Genomic DNA, 19,603 nt, shown 5'->3' with positions numbered 1-19,603 from the left:
TCTCCCATTTCAGACGGAGATGAGCAGGAATTTCTTCCCTCAGGAGGTTCGTTAGTCTGTGGAACTCTATTCCGCAGAGAGCAGCAGAGTATATATTGACGGTTCAGTTAGATTTTTGATCTACAAGGGAGTCAGGGGTTTTGGGGGACAGACAGGAAAGTGGAGTTGAGGCCACACCTAGGTCAGCCATGATCCTATTGAATGGTGGAGCGGACTCGAGGGGCCGAATGGCCTACTCCTGTTCCATTTTTCACTCTTAAACACCTCAGTTAGATCATCCTCATTACCTTTGAGTGCTTGAAGGGACACAAATCTGATCTGTGCAACCTGGGCTCCTGATTAAACTCCCGGTGGTCCTGACCAATATTTATCACGCAAAAAAAAGCAACAACAATCTGGCCATTGTCGCGTTGCTGTCCATGGGAGCTTGCTGTGCGCAAATTGGCTGCCACCTTTCCTGCGCTGCCAATAGTACACTTCGAACCACTTCACAATTCCTTCACTGGAAAGCGCCGTGGGACGTGCTGAGATTGTGAAATGCGGTGGAGGGGGTTTTGCGAGGGTCTTACCTCTCCGGCTGGAACAGCGGGATCGTTCACCGTTACAAAGTACGCCGGGATACGGTGGCCCCACCACAGCTGCCGGGAAATGCACCAGTCCCTGCAGAGAGAGAGAGAGCGTCAGCAACACTCCTGAAATTTAATGCATTTTGGTAGGAAGAATGAAATTAGAGTTGAAATAAAATGAAGGATACACTTTTAAAGAGGCTGCAGGAGCAAAGAGACTTGGGTTGTACTTGAATTCTAGCTCGTTTAGAGTCAATGGGATTAGGAGGAAACTCATGTTGAGTCCAAACACCACAGGCGAGATGGGTCGAACAGCCTGACTGTGTGTGTTACATTTGACGTCCTATGTCAACATTTTAGCCTTTATCGTTTATATTAAAGAGGGATGTTTATAACCATGCAAACAACAGGGGAGGCGATGGTGTAGTGGTAATGTCACTGGACTAGTAATCCAGAAGCCCAGGGGACCTGGGTTCAAATCCCACCACAACAGCTGGTGGAATTTAAATTCAATGAATAAAATCTGAAATTATAAAGTTAATCTCAGTAATGGTGACCATGAAGCTATCATCAATCGTCATTAAAAACCCATCAGGTTCACTGACGCCCTTCAGGGAAGGAAATCTACCACCCTTATCTGGTTTGGCCTACATGTGACGAGTAATGTGGCTGATTCTTAACTGCCCTCTGAAATGGCCTTGCGAGAAACTCAGTTCAAGGGCAATTAGGGTTGGGCAACACCCACATCCCATGAAAGAATAAAACATGCCCGGCCAGTGTATGTGGTGTGACATCGCCACCTATTGGTCTATTAGCGTATTCCATTTAAAGAAAACAGGACAATTGCTCTTCGAATTGAACACTAATCCAAAAACAAATTACTGCGGATGCTCGAGATCTGAAATAAACACAAAGTGCTGGAAGTACTCAGCAGGTCAGGCAGCATCAGTGGAGAGAGAAACAACGTTAATGTTTCAGGGAGAGGTGACCTTCCATCAGGACTCATGAGCTGGGAGGATTGATTTGCTCGGAGCAAACTGCTCGCTCGGAGGGCTGGTACAGACACGATGGACTGAATGGCCTCCTTCTGCACTGTAACAACTCCATGATTCTGAAGTCATTTGACATTGGCCACCTGTACTTCCCTGGGACGGCGCTGGGATTGGAATTAGAGTTGAAGGTTTACCCAAGAGGTATCCGACTAGCTAGCGTGGTAAAGTTTGTGTTACTCAGCACTCTTACCAACCTGAATTCTCTATTAACCAGAACGCTTGATGCTCTCCTAACAGGTTACCAACCGGAAACAATTCTGAAGCTAACTGGACCGGTACCTGTATTATTTTATACTTTAATTTATGTTTTAATGTACCGTTGAAGATTTAGAAGCAGAAAGGTATACTGTTCTTTACTTTTTGAATACTTGCATATCAGTTAATGCTCCAAGTGTTGAATTGTATTCCATTGGTAAATGGGACTCTCCATTAACTGGTGTTTTTGACTAACTAGCGCCACCCATTCCCCACCGCCTGCTGGATAATAAATATTTTACTGTATATCGACATACAACGGCCCTCCTGCTGGTCATCTAGACTGACAAAGCTGACATGTTTTTCTATCTCCAAGCCCATCTATTTTGGCTTAGTCTACCTGGTGGGTCCAGTGCGGTGTCCATACCTGATGTTGTCCATCCAATGAAACCAGGTCTTCAGGTGAATCTCGGGGATGATCTTCAAATCTCCGTTCCGCACCACATCAGCTGCCGACCTCGCCATTTCGCTGCAGCGCACATACCACTGAGGCTTCAACAGGGGCTCCACGATGTCCTTGGAGCGGCTGGAAAGGAAGGGGCAGAGCTTTTCATGCGCTCGCTACACATGCGTATAACCTCAGCGTCTCAGCTTGCGAAGAGACCATCTCACTTCTGGCCCCTTCATTCCCGTTCTAACGCCTACGATCTCACCATCTCTTACAGTTATCGCCGGCGTCACGGCTCGCTCGTTGTTAAGCTGCCTCTTCCTCGTCTGAGTTCGGAACTGCGCAAGGGCCCAATTCTGATCTAGAACGCCCTGCCTGAAGAGACAGCGGATTCGACATGAATTCTTGAGAGGTCGTTTGTGTTGCCCAGCGAGCAGTGGACACTGGGTCACTGAATATATTCAAGGTTGAGTTAGACAGATTTTTGATTGAAGGTTATGGGGGATAGGCAGGAAAATGGAGTTAAGGCCACAATCAGATCAGACATGATCATATTGAATAGTGGAGTGAGCTCGATGGGCCGAATGGCCCCCTTCCTGCTCCTATTTCTTGTGATCTTATGTGTCGCTGCCGCTCCCAACAGTGGGACTAACCCCAACAGCAGGAACATGTCAGCCTTCCCCCTCGCTGCCATTTTACCACCACCTCGTCTCCAACTATTAATTGTGAAAGTTTAAAATGAGTAAGTTAAGGAAACAAATAAAGCAGAGATTACAGCCAGGAATTCAAATAACACTTGCTCTAGTGTACAGCAACCCTCCCTGGGCTAACTGTGGTACAGTATCGGAACATAATAGCAGGCCATTCGGCCCCTCCAGCCTGCTCCAATCAGATCATTGCTGATCTTCTACCTCAAATCCATTTTCTCGCACTATCCGCATATCCCGTGATATCTTTAATATGCAGAAATCTATCGATCTCTGTTTTTAACGTACTCAATGACTGAACTTCCACAGCCCTTTGGGGCAGAGGATTCCAAAGATTCACCACCCTCTGAGTGAAGAAATTCCTTCCTCATCTCGGTCCTCAATGGCCTGCCCCTTATTCTGACCCCTGGGTCTAGACACTGCCCCACCCCCCCAGTCAGGGGAAACATCCTTCCTGTATCAATCCTGGCGAACCTGTAAGAATGATATAAGTTTCAATGAGATCACCTCTCATTCTTCTAAACTCTAGAGAGCACAGGCCCGGTCTCCTCAATCGAGGGAGGCAGTGGTGTACTGGTAATGTCACTGGACTAGTAATCCAGAGGCTCAGGCTGGCAGCTTGTGGAATTTAAATTCAATTAATAAATCTGGAATATAAGGTTGATCTCAGTAAGGGTGACCATGAATCTATTTTCGATTGTTGCTAAAACCCACCTGGCTCACTAACGTCCTTTAGAGAAGAAAATCAGCCCTCCTTACCCGGTCTGGCCTACATGTGACTCCAGACCCACAGCAACGTGGTTCACTCTTAACTGCCCCTCTGGAATGGCCGAGCAAGGTCAGTTAACGATGGGCAACAAATGCTGGCCTTGCCAGTGATGCCCACATCCCATGAAAGGATTAAAAAAGAACCCTCTCCTCATAGGACAACCCCACCATCCCAGGAACCAGTCTCGTAGCAGAGGGACGGTCGGCTTGGAGTGAAGAGCTGGGATACCTGGGTCTCAGACCACAAGCAATGAAGGGAGATCCTTCCTCCTTTCTTTATTTGGAGAAAGCCATCCAAAGGGCGTCACTTTACACCGACCTGCCACCCGGAAAAGATAGCTTTATCCACCTGTATAAATCATTAGACAGGTTTTCCCTGTCTGTCACTGCAGCCGGTTCACTAACCACGTGCAGCTACCCTTCAGCAAAGAGCTAGCGGGTGTTCTCTGACTGAGTTCAGTAGCAAGCAAGTGAATCTCTAGTCGCTAGGGCATGGAGGTCAGGAAACTCCTCTCCCTCAGAGTTCTCATCCAGCGGGGTTATAAAAACCCAAATCCCTGGTCGTCTCCTAATCCCCACATCCCAATTTACCATGACCTCTAATCCATCCTTCACAGGCTCAGTGATGATGAAATTTCTCGCCTCACAAGCCTGGCCGATATTTGCATTTTCTTTCTAAACATGGCTGTTTCTGAACGGTCCCATCCTGGAGCAGAACGGGTCGGGTTGGGTCGGGTCTGGTCCATACCTGCAGACTGGCACCACCATTGGATTGTCCTTCACCTCTTTGAAGAGCCCTTTCTGCATCAAAGCTTCTAGCACCTCTTTACGAGCATCGAACCTCTTCATTCCCTGGGTAAGGCAGCAATACAAAACAAATTAAAACTCACACAGTTCACGCTAATCACTGCGGGTGAGATGGGTTCTCTCAAATGTACTCATTATTCCACTCAGGGAATGCCTCAAAGGATGGTGGCTGACCTGAGCTGTACCTGCCCTGGGAGTGTTTGATGGGGACATTGTAGAGGGAGATTTACTCTGTATCTAACCCTGTGCTGTACCTGTCCTGGGAGTGTTTGATGGGGACGGTGTAGAAGGAGCTTTACTCTGTATCTAACCCCGTGCTGTACCTGTCCTGGGAGTGTTTGATGGGGACAGTGTAGAGGGAGCTTTACTCTGATTCTAACCCCGTGCTGTACCTGTCCTGGGAGTGTTTGATGGGGCGGTGTAGAGGAAGCTTTACTCTGTATCTAACCCCGTGCTGTACCTGTCCTGGGAGTGTTTGATGGGGACAGTGTAGAGGGAGCTTTACTCTGTATCTAACCCCGTGCTGTACCTGTCCTGGGAGTGTTTGATGGGGACGGTGTAGAGGGAGCTTTACTCTGTATCTAACCCCATGCTGTACCTGTCCTGGGAGTGTTTGATGGGGACGGTGTAGAGGGAGCTTTACTCTGTATCTAACCCCGTGCTGTACCTGTCCTGGGAGTGTTTGATGGGGACGGTGTAGAGGGAGCTTTACTCTGTATCTAACCCTGTGCTGTACCTGTCCTGGGAGTGTTTGATGCCTCCAGCCATTCACTAAGAACACAACCTGGATGTGCTCAAATGGAGAACTTTTTTTTTTGCATCCATCACCTCTACAAGCAGAGAACAGAAAATAATTAATTACCAAGAAAGGTTCTGGGACGTTGATGAGGTAGCCATTATCGTCCATGATATTTATGAACTCCAGGCCATGTCTCAAACCAACTTCATAATCGTTCGGGTCGTGAGCTGGGGTGATCTTCACGGCACCTGAAAGAGCGGAACGTTAAGAACAGTTCAAGAGCTGCCTGGCTACCATTCGCAGCCGCCACACCCAAATATCTCAGGATATCCCAACTGGTGAGAATAATCTGCCTCTGTTTAGTCCTGGGTTCAAGTCCTCACTCCAGAGGCTTGTGCGCACAATCTAGGCTGACCCCCCCCCACCACCCGTGCAGTACTGAGGGGACGCTGCATTGCCAGAACAACCATCATTCAGATGAGACATGAAATTGGGGCCCACTCTGCCCCCTCAGGTTGTCATAAGAGGTCTGTGGAACCTATTTCTTATCCAAGCTCAGGCCAGTAGATATCCTTCAACCTAATTTGCCAAGAGAAGGTTGAGGGGTGACCTGATAGCGGTCTTTAAAATTATGAAGGTGCTTGATGGGGTAGAGCTAGAGAAGATGTTTCTACTTGGCCTGGAGACCAAGACTAGGCAAAATCAATATAAGAGAGTCACTAATAAATCTAACAGGGGAGTCAGGAGAAATTCCTCCACCACAGGGAGTGGTGAGAATGTGGAACTCGCTGCTGTATGAAGCAGTTGAGGCAAGGAGCATAGATGCATTTAATGGGAAACTTGATAAGCACAGGAAAGGGATTGAATGGCCTGTTTCTGGGTGGTCCTTCACAACAACAATAGCTTCCATTTATGCAGCACCTTTAACAGAATGAAACATCCCAAGTGGCTTCGCAGAAACCATTATAAAATAAAACTTAGGACCGAGATGAGGAGAATTTTTTTTTTAAGCTCAGAAGGTCGTGAATCTTTGGAATTCTCTACCCCAGGGGGCTGTGGAGGCTCAGTCATCGAGTATGTTTAAAGCAGAGAAGGACAGATTTCTAAATGCCAATGGCATGAAGGGATTTGGGGATAGCGTGGGCTGAATGGCCTTCTCCTGCTCCTGTGTCTCTAAATATGACCCCGAGCAATATCAGGAATTATTAGCTTGGGTTACTCGGTCAAAGAGGTCGATTTTGGGGAGTGCCTTCAAGGAGGAAAGCGAGGTAGAGAGGCCAAGAGGTGTAAGGAGGAAATTCCAGAGTTTGGGGCCCAGGCAGTTGAAGGGATGGCCGCCAATGGCAGAGCGATTAAAATCAGGGATGCTCGAGAGACAAGAATTAGAGGATTGTGGAGAATTGTTGGAGGGGACGTCACAGAGATTTGGGGTGGTGAGGCCATGGAGGGATTTGTAATCAAGGGTGGGAATTTTAAAACTAAGACATTGCTTGATTGGGAGCCAGCGTGGGTCAGAGAGCACAGGGGTGATAGGGCAGGGGGACTTAAAACAAGTCAGGACAGGGGCAGCGGAGTTTCAGACCACCTCGAGTTTACGGAGGGTAGAATTTCGGAGACCAACAGTCGAGTCACAAGGGAATGAAGGGGCTTCAGTGGCAGATGAGCTGAGACAGGGACAGGGACAGAGGCAGGCGATGTTACAGAGGTGGAAACAGTTAGCGGCGAGGGGGGTGGAGCTTTTGGTAAAGATTGAAGCTTTGGTCTCCCCGTATTTAACTGCAGGAAATCCCTACTCATTCAGTACCGGATGTCGGAGAAGCAGTCCAATAATTTAGCACCGGTGGAGGTGTTGAGAGAGTGAAAGCGAGGGAGAGCTGGTTGCCGTCAGCATACACGTGAAAGCTGACATTTTATATAACATCACTTAAAATAGATTATCTGGCCATTATTACATTGCTCTTTGTGGAATCTTGCTGTGCACAGCTCAACTGCTGCACGTCCTAAGTTACAACAGTGGCTACACTTCGAAAGTACTGCACGGGCTGTAAGATGCTCTGCGGAGTCCTGAGGTCGTGAAAGGCGCTACAGGAATGCAAGCCCAAAGAAAATAAAAATGAGGAGCGGGGGGGGGTTGGCACTGGAGATTTTACCTGTTCCAAAGCTCATGTCCACAAAATCATCGAAGACAATGGCCATTTTCCGGTCACAGAAAGGATGAACGACAAATTTCCCTTTCAAATTCTACAGGGAGGAAAGCAAAAACACGTCACTGCTACTTCAATCCACATCCATTTGTGACTAAGTGAGTTAGAATCTCTTAGAAGGGGCCTTTCTCCCTTGCAGCATGAAGTGACTCCCCGCTGTCCCCTCTAAACCCTTCGACCAATGCACTCAAAATCACATAGAGGGTTTAATAAGGGAAAACTGCTTCCAGTGGCCGGAGGCAACAGATTTAAGATAATTAGCAAAAAAAAGAAAACAAAAAGACGAGGAGATTTTATTTTTTGTGGCGATCTGGAACGTATTGCCTGAAAGGGCGGTGGAAGCAGACTCAACAGCAACTTTTAAAAGGGAAGGGGATTCACTGGTTGAAAAGAAACATCTGCAAGGCCATGGGGAAAGAGCAAGGGGAAGTGGGAATATGACACAACGGGCTGAATGGCCTCCTTTTGTCCTGTCTTTACCCTTTCATGGCAAGGCCAGCATTTGTTAATGCCCATCCCTAATTGCCCTTGAACTGACTGGCTCGTTAGGTCATTTCAGAGGGGCAGTTAAGAGTCAACCACATTGCTGTGGGTCTGGAGTCACACGTAGGCCAGACTGAGCAAGGGCGGCAGGTTTCCCTTCCTAAAGGACTTTAGTGAATCCGATGGGTTTTCCCAACAATCGAGGATAGTTTCATGCTCACTATTACTGAGACGAGCTTTCAGTTCTGGATTTATTAATTGAAGTTAAATTCTGCCAGCTGCCATGTTGGGATTTGAACCCGTGTCCTCAGGCCATTAGCTTGGACCTCTGGTTAACAGTCCAGTTACATCACCCCTACGCCACCATCTTCTCTATACCTGATACTATTGAAACTCTACGGGGAGAAAAAGACATTCAATTTAAGCCTAGGCTTTCAGGAGATGCTCAGGTCTTCAGAAGACAAGTTTGAAGGAAGGTCTCTCCTCACAAATGTAACTCCATGGCTAAACTCCAGCTGCTTTTTTTTTTGCAGAAATATGCTTAAAACCTTGCTTTGGCCTCCAGGAACTCCAATTACAAAAGAAATGACTTTTTTTTTCTTCTACCCACCCCCGCCCACAGTTTTGAATGGAAATGGGAGACAAAGGTAGGAAGGTCAAGAACAGGGTTGAACGCACAACCAGATTGGACCAATGACAAGTTATAATGCAGTACATTATACAAAGCATTTTGGGGCATTCCAAGGTCATGGAACCCAGGAGACCACTCGGCCCATCGGGCTATGCTAGTTCCTTGTAGCACACCTCAGTCAGCCCCATTCCCCCTGTCGATTGTAACCTTGAATGTTTATTTCCCTCCAGCGCCCGTCCAAGTTCCTCTTGAAATCATTCACCTCTCTGCTTCCACCACACTCATGGGCAGCGAGGTCCAGCTCATTATCACTCACTGTGTTAAAAAAAGGTTCTTCCTCACATTGCCCGTGCCAACCGAACCCCCCCCCCACCCCCCCACCAACCCCCACCACCGTACCTCTTACCCAAACCCTTAAATCTGTGTAAGGATGAAACATAACCATTACCGAGGAAATGGACATGCATGAATCTTGGTACACACGACAGGTTGACTATCCTTCATCTGAAGCCCTCGGAGCTGACTGCATTTTGGATTTCAGGCCACTTCGCTTTTTGGATACCGCATATAAACTCACACCCCAATGGCCTGAACCTAGGCTAGCTATAGTGTGAAGTAAATAAAATGACTGGACAAACAAGATGAATAGTAAACACAGGGGTGTCTGTAATAAGTTTCCTTTTGACATGCTCACCACAAAAAATTGCAAGGTAAACAGTGCAGACAAACAACTAGACTTCCCACGCTAAAGGTCCATGAGGTTCGAACAAAGTGTAGTCTTTGAACGCATGTGGTTTTCTGATTTACAGATAAAGGATACTTGACCTGTACTTGACTCGTACTGCTTCAGGATGGGGTGCAGCATGGATTCACCAGAATTATACCAGGCCTAAAAGCGTTAACTCATGAGGGCAAGTTGCATAAAACTAGGCTCCTAGTTTAGAAGGTTAAGGGTTCATTTAATTGAGGTGCTCAAGATGACTGAAGGAGTTGACGGGGTAATTAAAATTTTCCTCTGGTGCGGAGTCCAGAACAAGGGGGTATAACCTTAAACGTGGAGCTCGACCATTCACAGGTGATGTCAGGGAGGACTTTTTCCACACAGGGGTTAGTGGAAATCTGGAACCTCTTCCCCTCCAATAAGCCGGTGAGGCTGAAGGTCAAATAAACATTTCAAAACTGAGATTAATAGATTTTGTGGGGGGCAGAGAATTAAAGGTTAAAGATGCAAAATGAGTAAATGGAGTTATACAGATTGCTCATGATCTAAATTAATGTAGAACACGTTGGATGGGCTGAATGGCCTCCTTCTGCTCCTGTGTCTCTCATACACGAACACAGACTTCCCTGGATGAGTGCAGCTCTAACAACACTCAAGAAGCTCAACACCATCCAGGACAAAGCAGCCCACTCGATTGGCACCCCATCCACCATCTTCAACATTCTCTCCCAGCACCATTGATGCACAGTAGCAGCAGTGTGTCTACCATCCACAAGATGCACTGTAGGAATTCACCAAGGCTTCTTCGACAGCACCTCCCAAACCCATGACCTCTGCCTAGAAGGACAAGGACAACAGATACATGGGAACACCACCACCTGGGATGCTCCCCTCCAAGTCACTCACCATTCTGACTTGGAAATATATCGCCGTTCCTTCACTGTCGCTGGGTCAAAACCCTGGAACTCTCTCCCTAACAGCACTGTGGGTGTACCTACACCACATGGACTGTAGCGGTTCAAGAAGCCGGCTCACCACCACCTTCTCAAGGGGCAATTAGGGATGGGCAATAAATGCTGGTTAGTCAGTGATGCCCACATTCCGTGAATTAATTTTTAAAAAATGCGGAGTTGTTCACGCTAAGTCAAGAGTGTCCACTATTATCCAAGAATATTGAAAATATACGACCCAAAATAGGATACTCTGTTCTGCTGCTGAAGTTTTGACACATTCCCTTTAAGCAACAAAGTAGTAGGATTTTAACCTAAGAACTGGAAGAGCAGATATAAGCGACAATTAAGAGGCTTCAAATATATGGCTCTGTTCCATAGGGCTGACCCGACAGCTTGCCCACAGGGTCCAAGTGCTCCCCGAGTCTGGGCGTTACCTGGTATCTGGGGTCCTGCGGGTGTACAGCCACAGCGGTGTCTCCTAACATCGTCTCGATCCGTGTAGTCGCCACCACCACTTCCTCATCTGCAAAGACACAGAAAAGGTCATCACTGTCCTGTGCCGTGATAACTGCTCATTTGTTAATCTGGCACTAAATCAACTACCACCAGCACAGGGAGAAGCAGAGAGAAAAACTGGCGACACCTTGGATGGGGAGGGGATGGTGGAGCAGCAGTTATATTTGATGAGGAAAGGTCCAGCAGGTTGGACCCGTACCCATTGGAGTTTAGGAGAATGAGGGTGATCTTATTGAACCATATAAGATCCTGAGGGGTCTTAACAGGGACGATGCTGAGAGGATGTTTCTCCTTGTGGGGGAGACTAGAACTAGGAGGCACAGTTTAAAAATAAGAGGACTCCCATTTAAGATAGAGATGAGGAGAAATTGTTTTCTGCCAGAGGGTCATTAGTCTTTGGAAATCTCCTCCCCAGAGGGCAGTGGAGGCAGAGTCATTGGATATTCTTAAGCCAGAGGTAGAGGGGTTCTTGACAAACAAGGGAGTCAAAGGTTATCAGGGGTAGGTGGGGATGTGGAATCGGGGCCACAATCAGATCAGCCATGATCTTACAGCCTAGCGGAGCAGGCTCGAAGAGCTGAATGGTCTACTCCTACTCTTAATTTGTATGTTTGTATGTAGTGGTAACGCTACTGGACTAATAATCCAGAGCCCTGATTAATGCTCTGGCGACACGAGTTCAAATCATTTAAATTTAAACTCCATTCATTAATAAATCTGGAATAACATGTTAGTCTCATTGCTAATCATCATTAAAAAAAAACAACTGCGTTGTCAGAGAAACACATCTGCTTCACTAACTGCCCTTCAGGGAAGGAAACCTGTTGTCCTTACTGAGCCTGGCTTACGTGTGGTTCCAGACCCACAGCAAAGTGGACATGAGATGAACAGGGAGGTTGATTAGACGATACAATGGGAGGTTGGGTTGGACCTTATTGTACTTCCCCTCCCCCCACCCCCACTTGCCCACCACCGCACCTCCCACCCCCTCCACTCCGCCTCCTGCTGGCTATTGCGTTTACAGAACTGACACACTCAAAAGATCCGGGAATCGTATCCCAGTGATGAGTCTTCAGGGAGAGAGAGGGAGTGAGAGACAGTGTGTGTGAGAGAGAGAGAGAGAGAGTGTGAACACGCGGGAATAAACATTCCCACCCGCCTAAAAACGAAGAGGAAAGGAAGCCTTGTAGTTTTTTTTCTCTAAAAAGGGAATCGATAAAATTTGGAATTTGGATGGATTTAGAATTCACTGCCTGAAAGGGGATTAGATATATACTTACATAGAATTTTACAGCACAAAACAGGCCACTCAGCCCATCTGGATCATGCCACATGAGTCTCCGCCCACCCTACTTCATCAAACCCTGTCAGCCTATTCCTCTATTCCCTTATCCCTGATGAGCTTATCTAGCTTCTCCTTAGATGCGTCCATGCTTTTCACCAGAATCCATCCTTGAGGTGACAGGTTCCACAAGCCTCCTCCCTCCCTACTTCAATTTTTCTCTAGGGCCGGAACAGGAAAAGATCGCATGGGCTATGGGGGAAGAAGCAGAATAGTGGGACTAACTGGGTAGCTTCTTTCAGCTGAACAGTTTCCTTCTGCACTGTGCATCGTTCTGTCATGTCTTTCCAGGGGTGAACTTCTGTAAGTATGTACAAAGTCGTTGGTCCATCTCTGAATGGAGGGGGGGTGGGGAGACAGGGCTTTCATTTGGGGCACAAAAACCTGTGCCAGGTCCACCCAAACCATCTCCAGTTTTTCGGAGACCGGCTGCCACTTTACTAGTTTTAGAAACAGGTAGCGAGAGCGGACAGAGCTCCAGGGACAGCGCTGCTCGCAGCCTGGAAACAACCAGCTCCGATCACAATCACTGTCAAAGGGCTTTACTCCCATCAGCTCATTCCTTACGTCACTGGAGTGAAAGCTAAATACTGCAGATGCTGGAAATCTGAAATAAAAACAGAGGGTGATGGAAAAGCTCAGCAGGTCTGGCAGCATCTGTGGAGAGAGAAACAAGAGTCAATGTTTCGAGTCCAATATGACTCTTCCCATTTATTCATCTGTGACCCTGCAAGTACCTCATCTTCATGTACCTGCTCAAGCCCCTTTTGTAATCGTGAATGGAATTAGCTTTTCGGGTACAGCGTTCCAGATTCGCCACAAGTCTCTGAATGAAAAGGATTCGCCTCATCTCTCCTCTAGATCTCTCGTCAATGAGGCTGAACCGGTGACCTCTAGTCAATGACCCACTCGCAGGAGGGAACAGTTTTGCTCTCTTTACTCTATCAAGATCTCCCACCATATCGAAAACCTCCATGAGGTCACCTGCTGGACCTTCTCTGCTACAAGGAGGGCAGTCTTAACTTTTTCAATCTCTCCTCATAGCTGAAGTCCCTCATTCCTGGTCACATCCTGGTCAACCTCCTAGGTACCATTTCCAATGTCTTTACATCTTTCCTGAAATGTGGAACCCGGAATTGTCACAATACATCAACTGCAATTTCTAAAGTCCTAACATGATCTCTTCACCTTTATAGTCTATTCCGATAGTTATAAAACCAAGTAACCTACATGCCTTTTTCATAACCACACTATTAAAACATGTGGTGGTGTAGTGGTATTGTCACTGGACTAGTAATCCAGAGACCCAAGGTAATGCTCTGGGTTCAAATCCCACCACAGCAGATGGTGAAATCTGAATTCAACCTGGAATTAAAAGTCTGATAATGACCATGAAACTATTGTCGATTGTCGTAATCACCCATCTGGTTCACTAATGCTCTTTAGGGAAGGAAATCCTTACCCAGCCTGACCTACAGGTAACTCCAGACCCAGAGTACTGAGGTGGACTCTTAAGTGGCCTAACAAGCTACTCAGTTGAAGAGAAATTAGGGGTGGGCAATAAATGCTGGCCTAGCTAGCGACACCACCATCCCACGTATAAAAAAAATAACCTGGACCCCCCCCCCCCACCCCCCCAAACATCTCTCACTTACGGTGTTCAATTTCTCAGAGATTAGTGTTGATCTGCCGAGCGCCTCCTGCAACTCAGGAAATAGCGTGGATTTAATAAAATTATAGGTAGCGTGGATCTGTTAAAGTCACGTCCGGCAAACCTGGTCAAGGTCTTCAGCCAGATAATGAAGAGGAATGCCAAGGATAGTGCGGTAGATGTTGTATGAACACGACACAATGCGACACGACAGGCAGGTTGGCAAAATTGAAGCCCATGCAATTAAAGGGGCACCGGCAGCATGGGTACAAATTGGCAAAAAGAGACAGAATGTAGAGTCGTTGGTGGAGGGTTTCTTTTTTTTCCCAGACTGGAGGAAGAAGTGTTCCAAATGGTATCAGGGCTATGTGGAGGGGGCTAAGCAGCATATGCACGATGGGCCAAATGGCCTCCTTCATTCAAGTGAGTAGTAATTTGGTGCAACTGATCTCAGTGCAGAAATACAACTTTAATCAGCGCTGTGCGCATCTGAAGTGACTCCGCTTTCACTGTGACTCACCCGATCCGTCAATTTTATATGCAAAGGAGATCAGAACCCCAAACTCCACTTTGTCCTTGTAATTGGGCACGGGGAGAAGCGTGCGGCCTGTCAGCTCCTTCTTGTCCACCTGATGGAACAAACACATCGCAGTGTGAAACTCAGCCAAGCTTTCTTCGGGTCATTACACTCACCAGGGCTGTGCTGATCTGAGCCGGTAAGGTAGTAAGAGGCGTGATAATGGTTCTCCACCAATTCTGGCTGCTTATGCCACACCCCACCACGCCCCCCACCACCCCCACCAATTCTACATCCCACCATTGGTGAACAGGCCAAATGTTTCCAGCTTCGTGTGTAAAGCGTCTCCGCCCTGGTAGAGGTACGATACAACAGTAACCAAATCACAGCAATCAATCTGTATCCATTAGTCTGCAGCAGACCCAGACACAAGATGGGGAAAACCCCAGTGGTGGAGAACTTTGGGAACCACAAAAACAAAGTCGCCTTTGCCTTCGCGAGCAAACTACAGACAGACGGGTCAGGCCTCCACCACCTTGTCAGGTAGGTTCCAGGTCCAAACCTTACACTGCATAAAAATGTGCTCATGCCATCTTTAGTTGCTTTGTCAAACAGTAGCATATGTCATTATGATTTAATGCTGTTCTCCAGGTGCCGGTACCAAGAGAGACCTGAGGCTGCCAGTGGACAAGTGAAGATGACAGGACAAGCAAACAAAGCATTTGTGGGATCCTGGGCTTTACAAATAGGGGCAGATAGTGCAAAAGTCTGGAAATTACACTAAAACTGCATAAAACACTACTTCGGCTCCAGGGGAACATTGTGCCCACCTTCTCAAGGGCAACTACGGATGTGCAACAACTGCTGGCCTTGCCAGCAACGTCCACAACTCGCGAAAGAGTAAAACAAATATAAATCTGGGAACTATGCTTTAGGAAGGAAGTGGCGATTTCAGACAGGTTACAGGAGAGATTTACCGGATGGTTTATTTCAATTTATTCATTCATAGGGTGTGGGCATTGCTGGCTAGGCCACCATTTATTGCCCATCCTTAACTGAACTTTGAGTAGGTGGCGGCTCACTGCAGTCCATGTGGTGTAGCTACACCCACAGTGCTGTTAGGGAGGGGGATGCTTTGTAGAGGTAAAATAAATGTAAAATTCTGCGGATGCTAGAAATCTGAAATAAAAACGTGAAGTGGGGTAACTGACTAGGATGTGCATGTATTTGGAATAGGCAAATGTAGTTATGAGAGCTCTTTCCAAGCATGATGGGAAATATAGCCAACACACAGGCATGATGGGTATGGTACTGTAGGAACCCAACCAACAATCACAAGTCATAAACATAATGACCTTCACAGGATGGGTAAACAAATGTTAGGATGGTAAGAGCACAGACTGGGGAGATAACAGAGAGACATCTGCAGCCTGAATAATTCTCCTCATTAGGTATGCAAATGGAAGTTGTACTAGACAGTATAGTGAAGTATGAAGATATAAACATGTTACGCAGCCTTTGTATGAGAGAGTCTGTAGAACCAGGCTGTGTCCTCCCAGCACATGCTTGTAAATGGGAGTCCTTGGTTATTTGCAGCTTACAGGTCCGAGTGTTGTTTCCACCACAACAAGGGGAAAGTGCTGGAAAAGCTCAGGTGTGGCCAGCTTCTTTGGAGAGAGAAACAGAGTTAACGTCTTGAGTCCGCATAATTCTTCTTGGGAACTGAAGACTCGGGACCGGAAAAGTCATACTGGACTCGAAACGTTAACTCTGTTCCTCTCTCTACGGATGTTGCCAAACCAGCTTAGTTTTTTTTCCAACACTTTCTGATTTTATTTCAGCTATTTTGTAGCAGTGGGATACAACGGAGTGTCTTGCTGGGGCCATCTCATAGATGTCAGCCACATTGCTCTGGGCATGAGGATATAGAATGGAGACGGATGGGGTGGGGGGGGCGTTGGTGATGTTCTCCTTGGAGCAGAGAAGGCCGAGAGGAGACGTGATAGAGTTATTTCAAATTAAGATAGTGAAAGCATCAGATGTGACCAGAGGGATAACCATTTTAGTCGTTTGGTAGTGCGGAACTTGAATAATGCTGAAAAAAAAAGAGACATTATTCCTTGGCAACGCCTCTACCAATCAGAGTTCACTTGCTAACCAACTCTTCTCATCCGGTTTCAAAGTTGTTGTTTCCTCTGACATTGGAATTTTCTTCTGAGTTGTCCTGATGAGAGCAAGACGAAAAGGTCTCTTTTTTTCAGCGATAACCATTTTGTACAACAAGCAGTTTGGATATGGAGTGCACTGCCTGATTGGGGGCCTGGGTGTAGAAACAGACTCAGCGGCAGGGCTCAGTCGAGAAACTGGATAAACACTTGAAGGAGAAAAAATTAGCAGGACTGGAAGGTAGAGTGTGGGGCGGGGGGGGCGGTGGTGGGGGGAAGAACTGGGTTGCTTTTCAAAAGAGCCAGCGACAACTCGATGGGCTGAGTGGCCTCCTTGTGTGCTGTACTATACTGTGATTTCCAAAAATAGACCTAAGGTGCTGTCGTCAGCTTTGGTGGAAGGATGACTGAGCAATAGGGCCTCTGGGAAAAACTTGTAGCAACTTGGAACAAAAAGTGGAATAGGATCTTTTAACTCACCACCAACTCTCATTTAAGCAGCTTCTTCCATGCAGTAAATTGCACCAAGGTATGTCACAGCAGCGATTATCAAAAACTTAACACCAAGACACATAGTAAAGGAGATGGTGCTGTAACGTTACTGGACTAGTAATCCAGAGGCCCAGGCTAACGCTCTGGGCACACGGGTTCAAATCCCACCATGGCAGCTGGTGGAATTCAAGTTCAATATAAAGTTCGTCTCAGTAATGGTGACCATTAAACTACCACTAATTATCGTAAAAACTCATCTGGCTCACTAATGCCCTTTAGGGAGGGAAATCTGCCATCCTTACCTGGTCTGGCCTACATGTGACTCCAGACCCACAGCAATGTGGTTGACTCTTAACTGCCCTCTGAAATGGCCCAGCGAGAAAGTCAGTTCAAGGGCAATTAGGGATCGGCAACAAGTGCTGGCCTTGCCAGCGACACCCACATCTCACGAAAGGGTAAAGGTGGAAAAAAAAATAGGACAGGTGATCAATTAGGTCAAAGCGGTAGGTCTTAAACGAACGGCTTAGTGACATCCACTGGAACTGTTTAACGTCCGCTCTGACTGGCAGCATCTTCAACACTGCAGTAAAAGGACTGTACCTGAGTCGGCCTGGATCTGGGGGTTGGATCTTGCTGTGCAATTTGAAGCCACCACCATTCTGACTCTGAGGAAAGAGTGCTACCCACTGAGATCAGAGGAACATAGGAACATTTACTCAAACCCTCTTACGATGAAGGCTAACATACCATTAGCTTTCCTAATTACTTGCTGCACCTGCATGTTAGCTTTGAGTGACTCATTGATGAAGGCACCCAGATCCCTAGACTTTCTGATCTCTTACCATTGAGGAAATACTCTGTACATCCGTTCCTCCTGCCAAAGTGGACAGCCTCACATTTTTCCACATTATATTCCATCTGCCATGTTCTTGCCCATTCACTAAGTCTGCCCAAATCCTCTTGTTCCCTCTTTTGTCCCCTCCTATCACTGACCTTCTATTCAGCTCCACCTGTCCCACCTCCTTAAACAGTATAAATTTCATCACATTTCTACTTCTCTTCAGCTCTGAAGAAGGGTCACACAGACTCGAAACATTAACTCTGTTTCACTCGCCACAGATGCTGCTAAACTGGCTGAGCTTTTCTCGCATTTTCTGTTTTTGTTTCAGATTTCTAGCATCCGCAGTATTTTGCTTTTATCCTCTTAAAGCCACTTTGCATCTTCCTTGCAACACACATTCTCATATAGCTTTGTGTCATCTGTAAACTTGGAAATATTATATTTGGTCCCCACATCCAAATCATTGATAAATATTGTGAACAGCTGGAGTGCAAGCACTAATCCTTGTCACAGCCTGCCAACGCGAGAATGACCCGTTTATTTGTACTCTCTGTTTTCTGCCTGTTTTCAGCCAATCTTTAATCCACGCCAGTATATTACCTCCTAGCCCATGTGCTTTAATTTTGCTAACCAACCTCCTATCATGGACTTTATCAAAAGTCTTCTGAAAATGTAAGTACACTATGTACATCGACTCTCCTTTATCAAATCTATTAGTAACACCCTCAAAGAACTCAACAGGTTCATCAAACATGATTTCCCATTCATAGATCCATGTTGACTATGTCCAATCAGATCATGATTATCCAAGTATCCATTTATCACATCTCTTATAATTGATTCCCACATTTTCCCTACTACTGATGCAAGGCTAACAGGTTTGTAGTGGGGTGACATTTACTACTTTCCAATCAACAGGAGCTGTTCCAGAATCTATATAGTTTTGAAAGATGATCACCAATGCATCCAATCTCTCTACAGCTACCTCTTTCAATACTCTGGGACGTAGAATATCAGGTCCCAGGGGCTTATCAGCCTTCATCGAGGTGCGACGAGTCCGATGGAAGAATTCACCCCCAACTTTCACCCCCCCGAACAAAAAAAGCTGACTGATTATTTTGAGGTTCCGGCATTGACTTTTTCTACTGCGACCAGTGTCAGCTAAACCTGCAGGATATGTGGATGTGTAGGAACATCTAATGCATTAGGAAGTGTGCGTCAGAACAGTTTTGCAGATTATTGGTCAGTACCTCGATGTCGGAGATGGCAGAGTTGAGCGTGCAGGACCAGTTGACCAGCCGTGTGCTCCGATAGATCACACCTTCATCGTGCAGCCGGACGAAAGCTTCTTCAACTGCGTTGGAGAGCTTCTATTCAAGGAGAAAAAGAGGCTTATCCATTAATCCTCGATGTCTGAGGACCCAGAGATTAAACCCTCCATGAGAAACCCCCAGAGATTAAACACTCTGTCTGAAACCCCCAGAGATTAAACCCTCTGTCTGAAACCCCCAGAGATTAAACCCTCTGTCTGAAACCCCCGGAGATTAAACACTCTGTCTGAAACCCCCAGAGATTAAACCCTCTGTCTGAAACCCCCAGAGATTAAACCCTCTGTCTGAAACCCCAGAGATTAAACCCTCTGTCTGAAACCCCAGAGATTAAACCCTCTGTCTGAAACCCCCAGAGATTAAACCCTCTGTCTGAAACCCCCAGAGATTAAACCCTCTGTCTGAAACCCCCAGAGATTAAACCCTCTGTCTGAAACCCCCAGAGATTAAACCCTCTGTCTGAAACCCCCAGAGATT

General features: G+C 46.7%; 1 protein-coding gene across 1 annotated transcript in view; it reads right to left on the bottom strand.

The window, feature by feature from the left end:
• Positions 1 to 19,603, bottom strand: part of vars1 (valyl-tRNA synthetase 1) — an 86,391-nt gene that overhangs the window by 34,155 nt on the left and 32,633 nt on the right. Inside the window, exons 11-18 of the mRNA XM_041212459.1 lie at positions 19,049 to 19,168; positions 14,304 to 14,412; positions 10,709 to 10,797; positions 7,433 to 7,523; positions 5,406 to 5,530; positions 4,485 to 4,588; positions 2,241 to 2,399; positions 570 to 660 (exon numbers count right to left, since the gene is read on the bottom strand). Coding sequence (XP_041068393.1) covers positions 570 to 660; positions 2,241 to 2,399; positions 4,485 to 4,588; positions 5,406 to 5,530; positions 7,433 to 7,523; positions 10,709 to 10,797; positions 14,304 to 14,412; positions 19,049 to 19,168 — 888 coding nt within the window. The remainder of the gene's footprint in view (positions 1 to 569; positions 661 to 2,240; positions 2,400 to 4,484; positions 4,589 to 5,405; positions 5,531 to 7,432; positions 7,524 to 10,708; positions 10,798 to 14,303; positions 14,413 to 19,048; positions 19,169 to 19,603) is intronic.

Source organism: Carcharodon carcharias, chromosome 19, assembly GCF_017639515.1.
Source record: "Carcharodon carcharias isolate sCarCar2 chromosome 19, sCarCar2.pri, whole genome shotgun sequence".
NCBI lineage: Eukaryota > Metazoa > Chordata > Chondrichthyes > Lamniformes > Lamnidae > Carcharodon > Carcharodon carcharias.
This window is presented reverse-complemented; position numbering and strand designations above follow the sequence as displayed.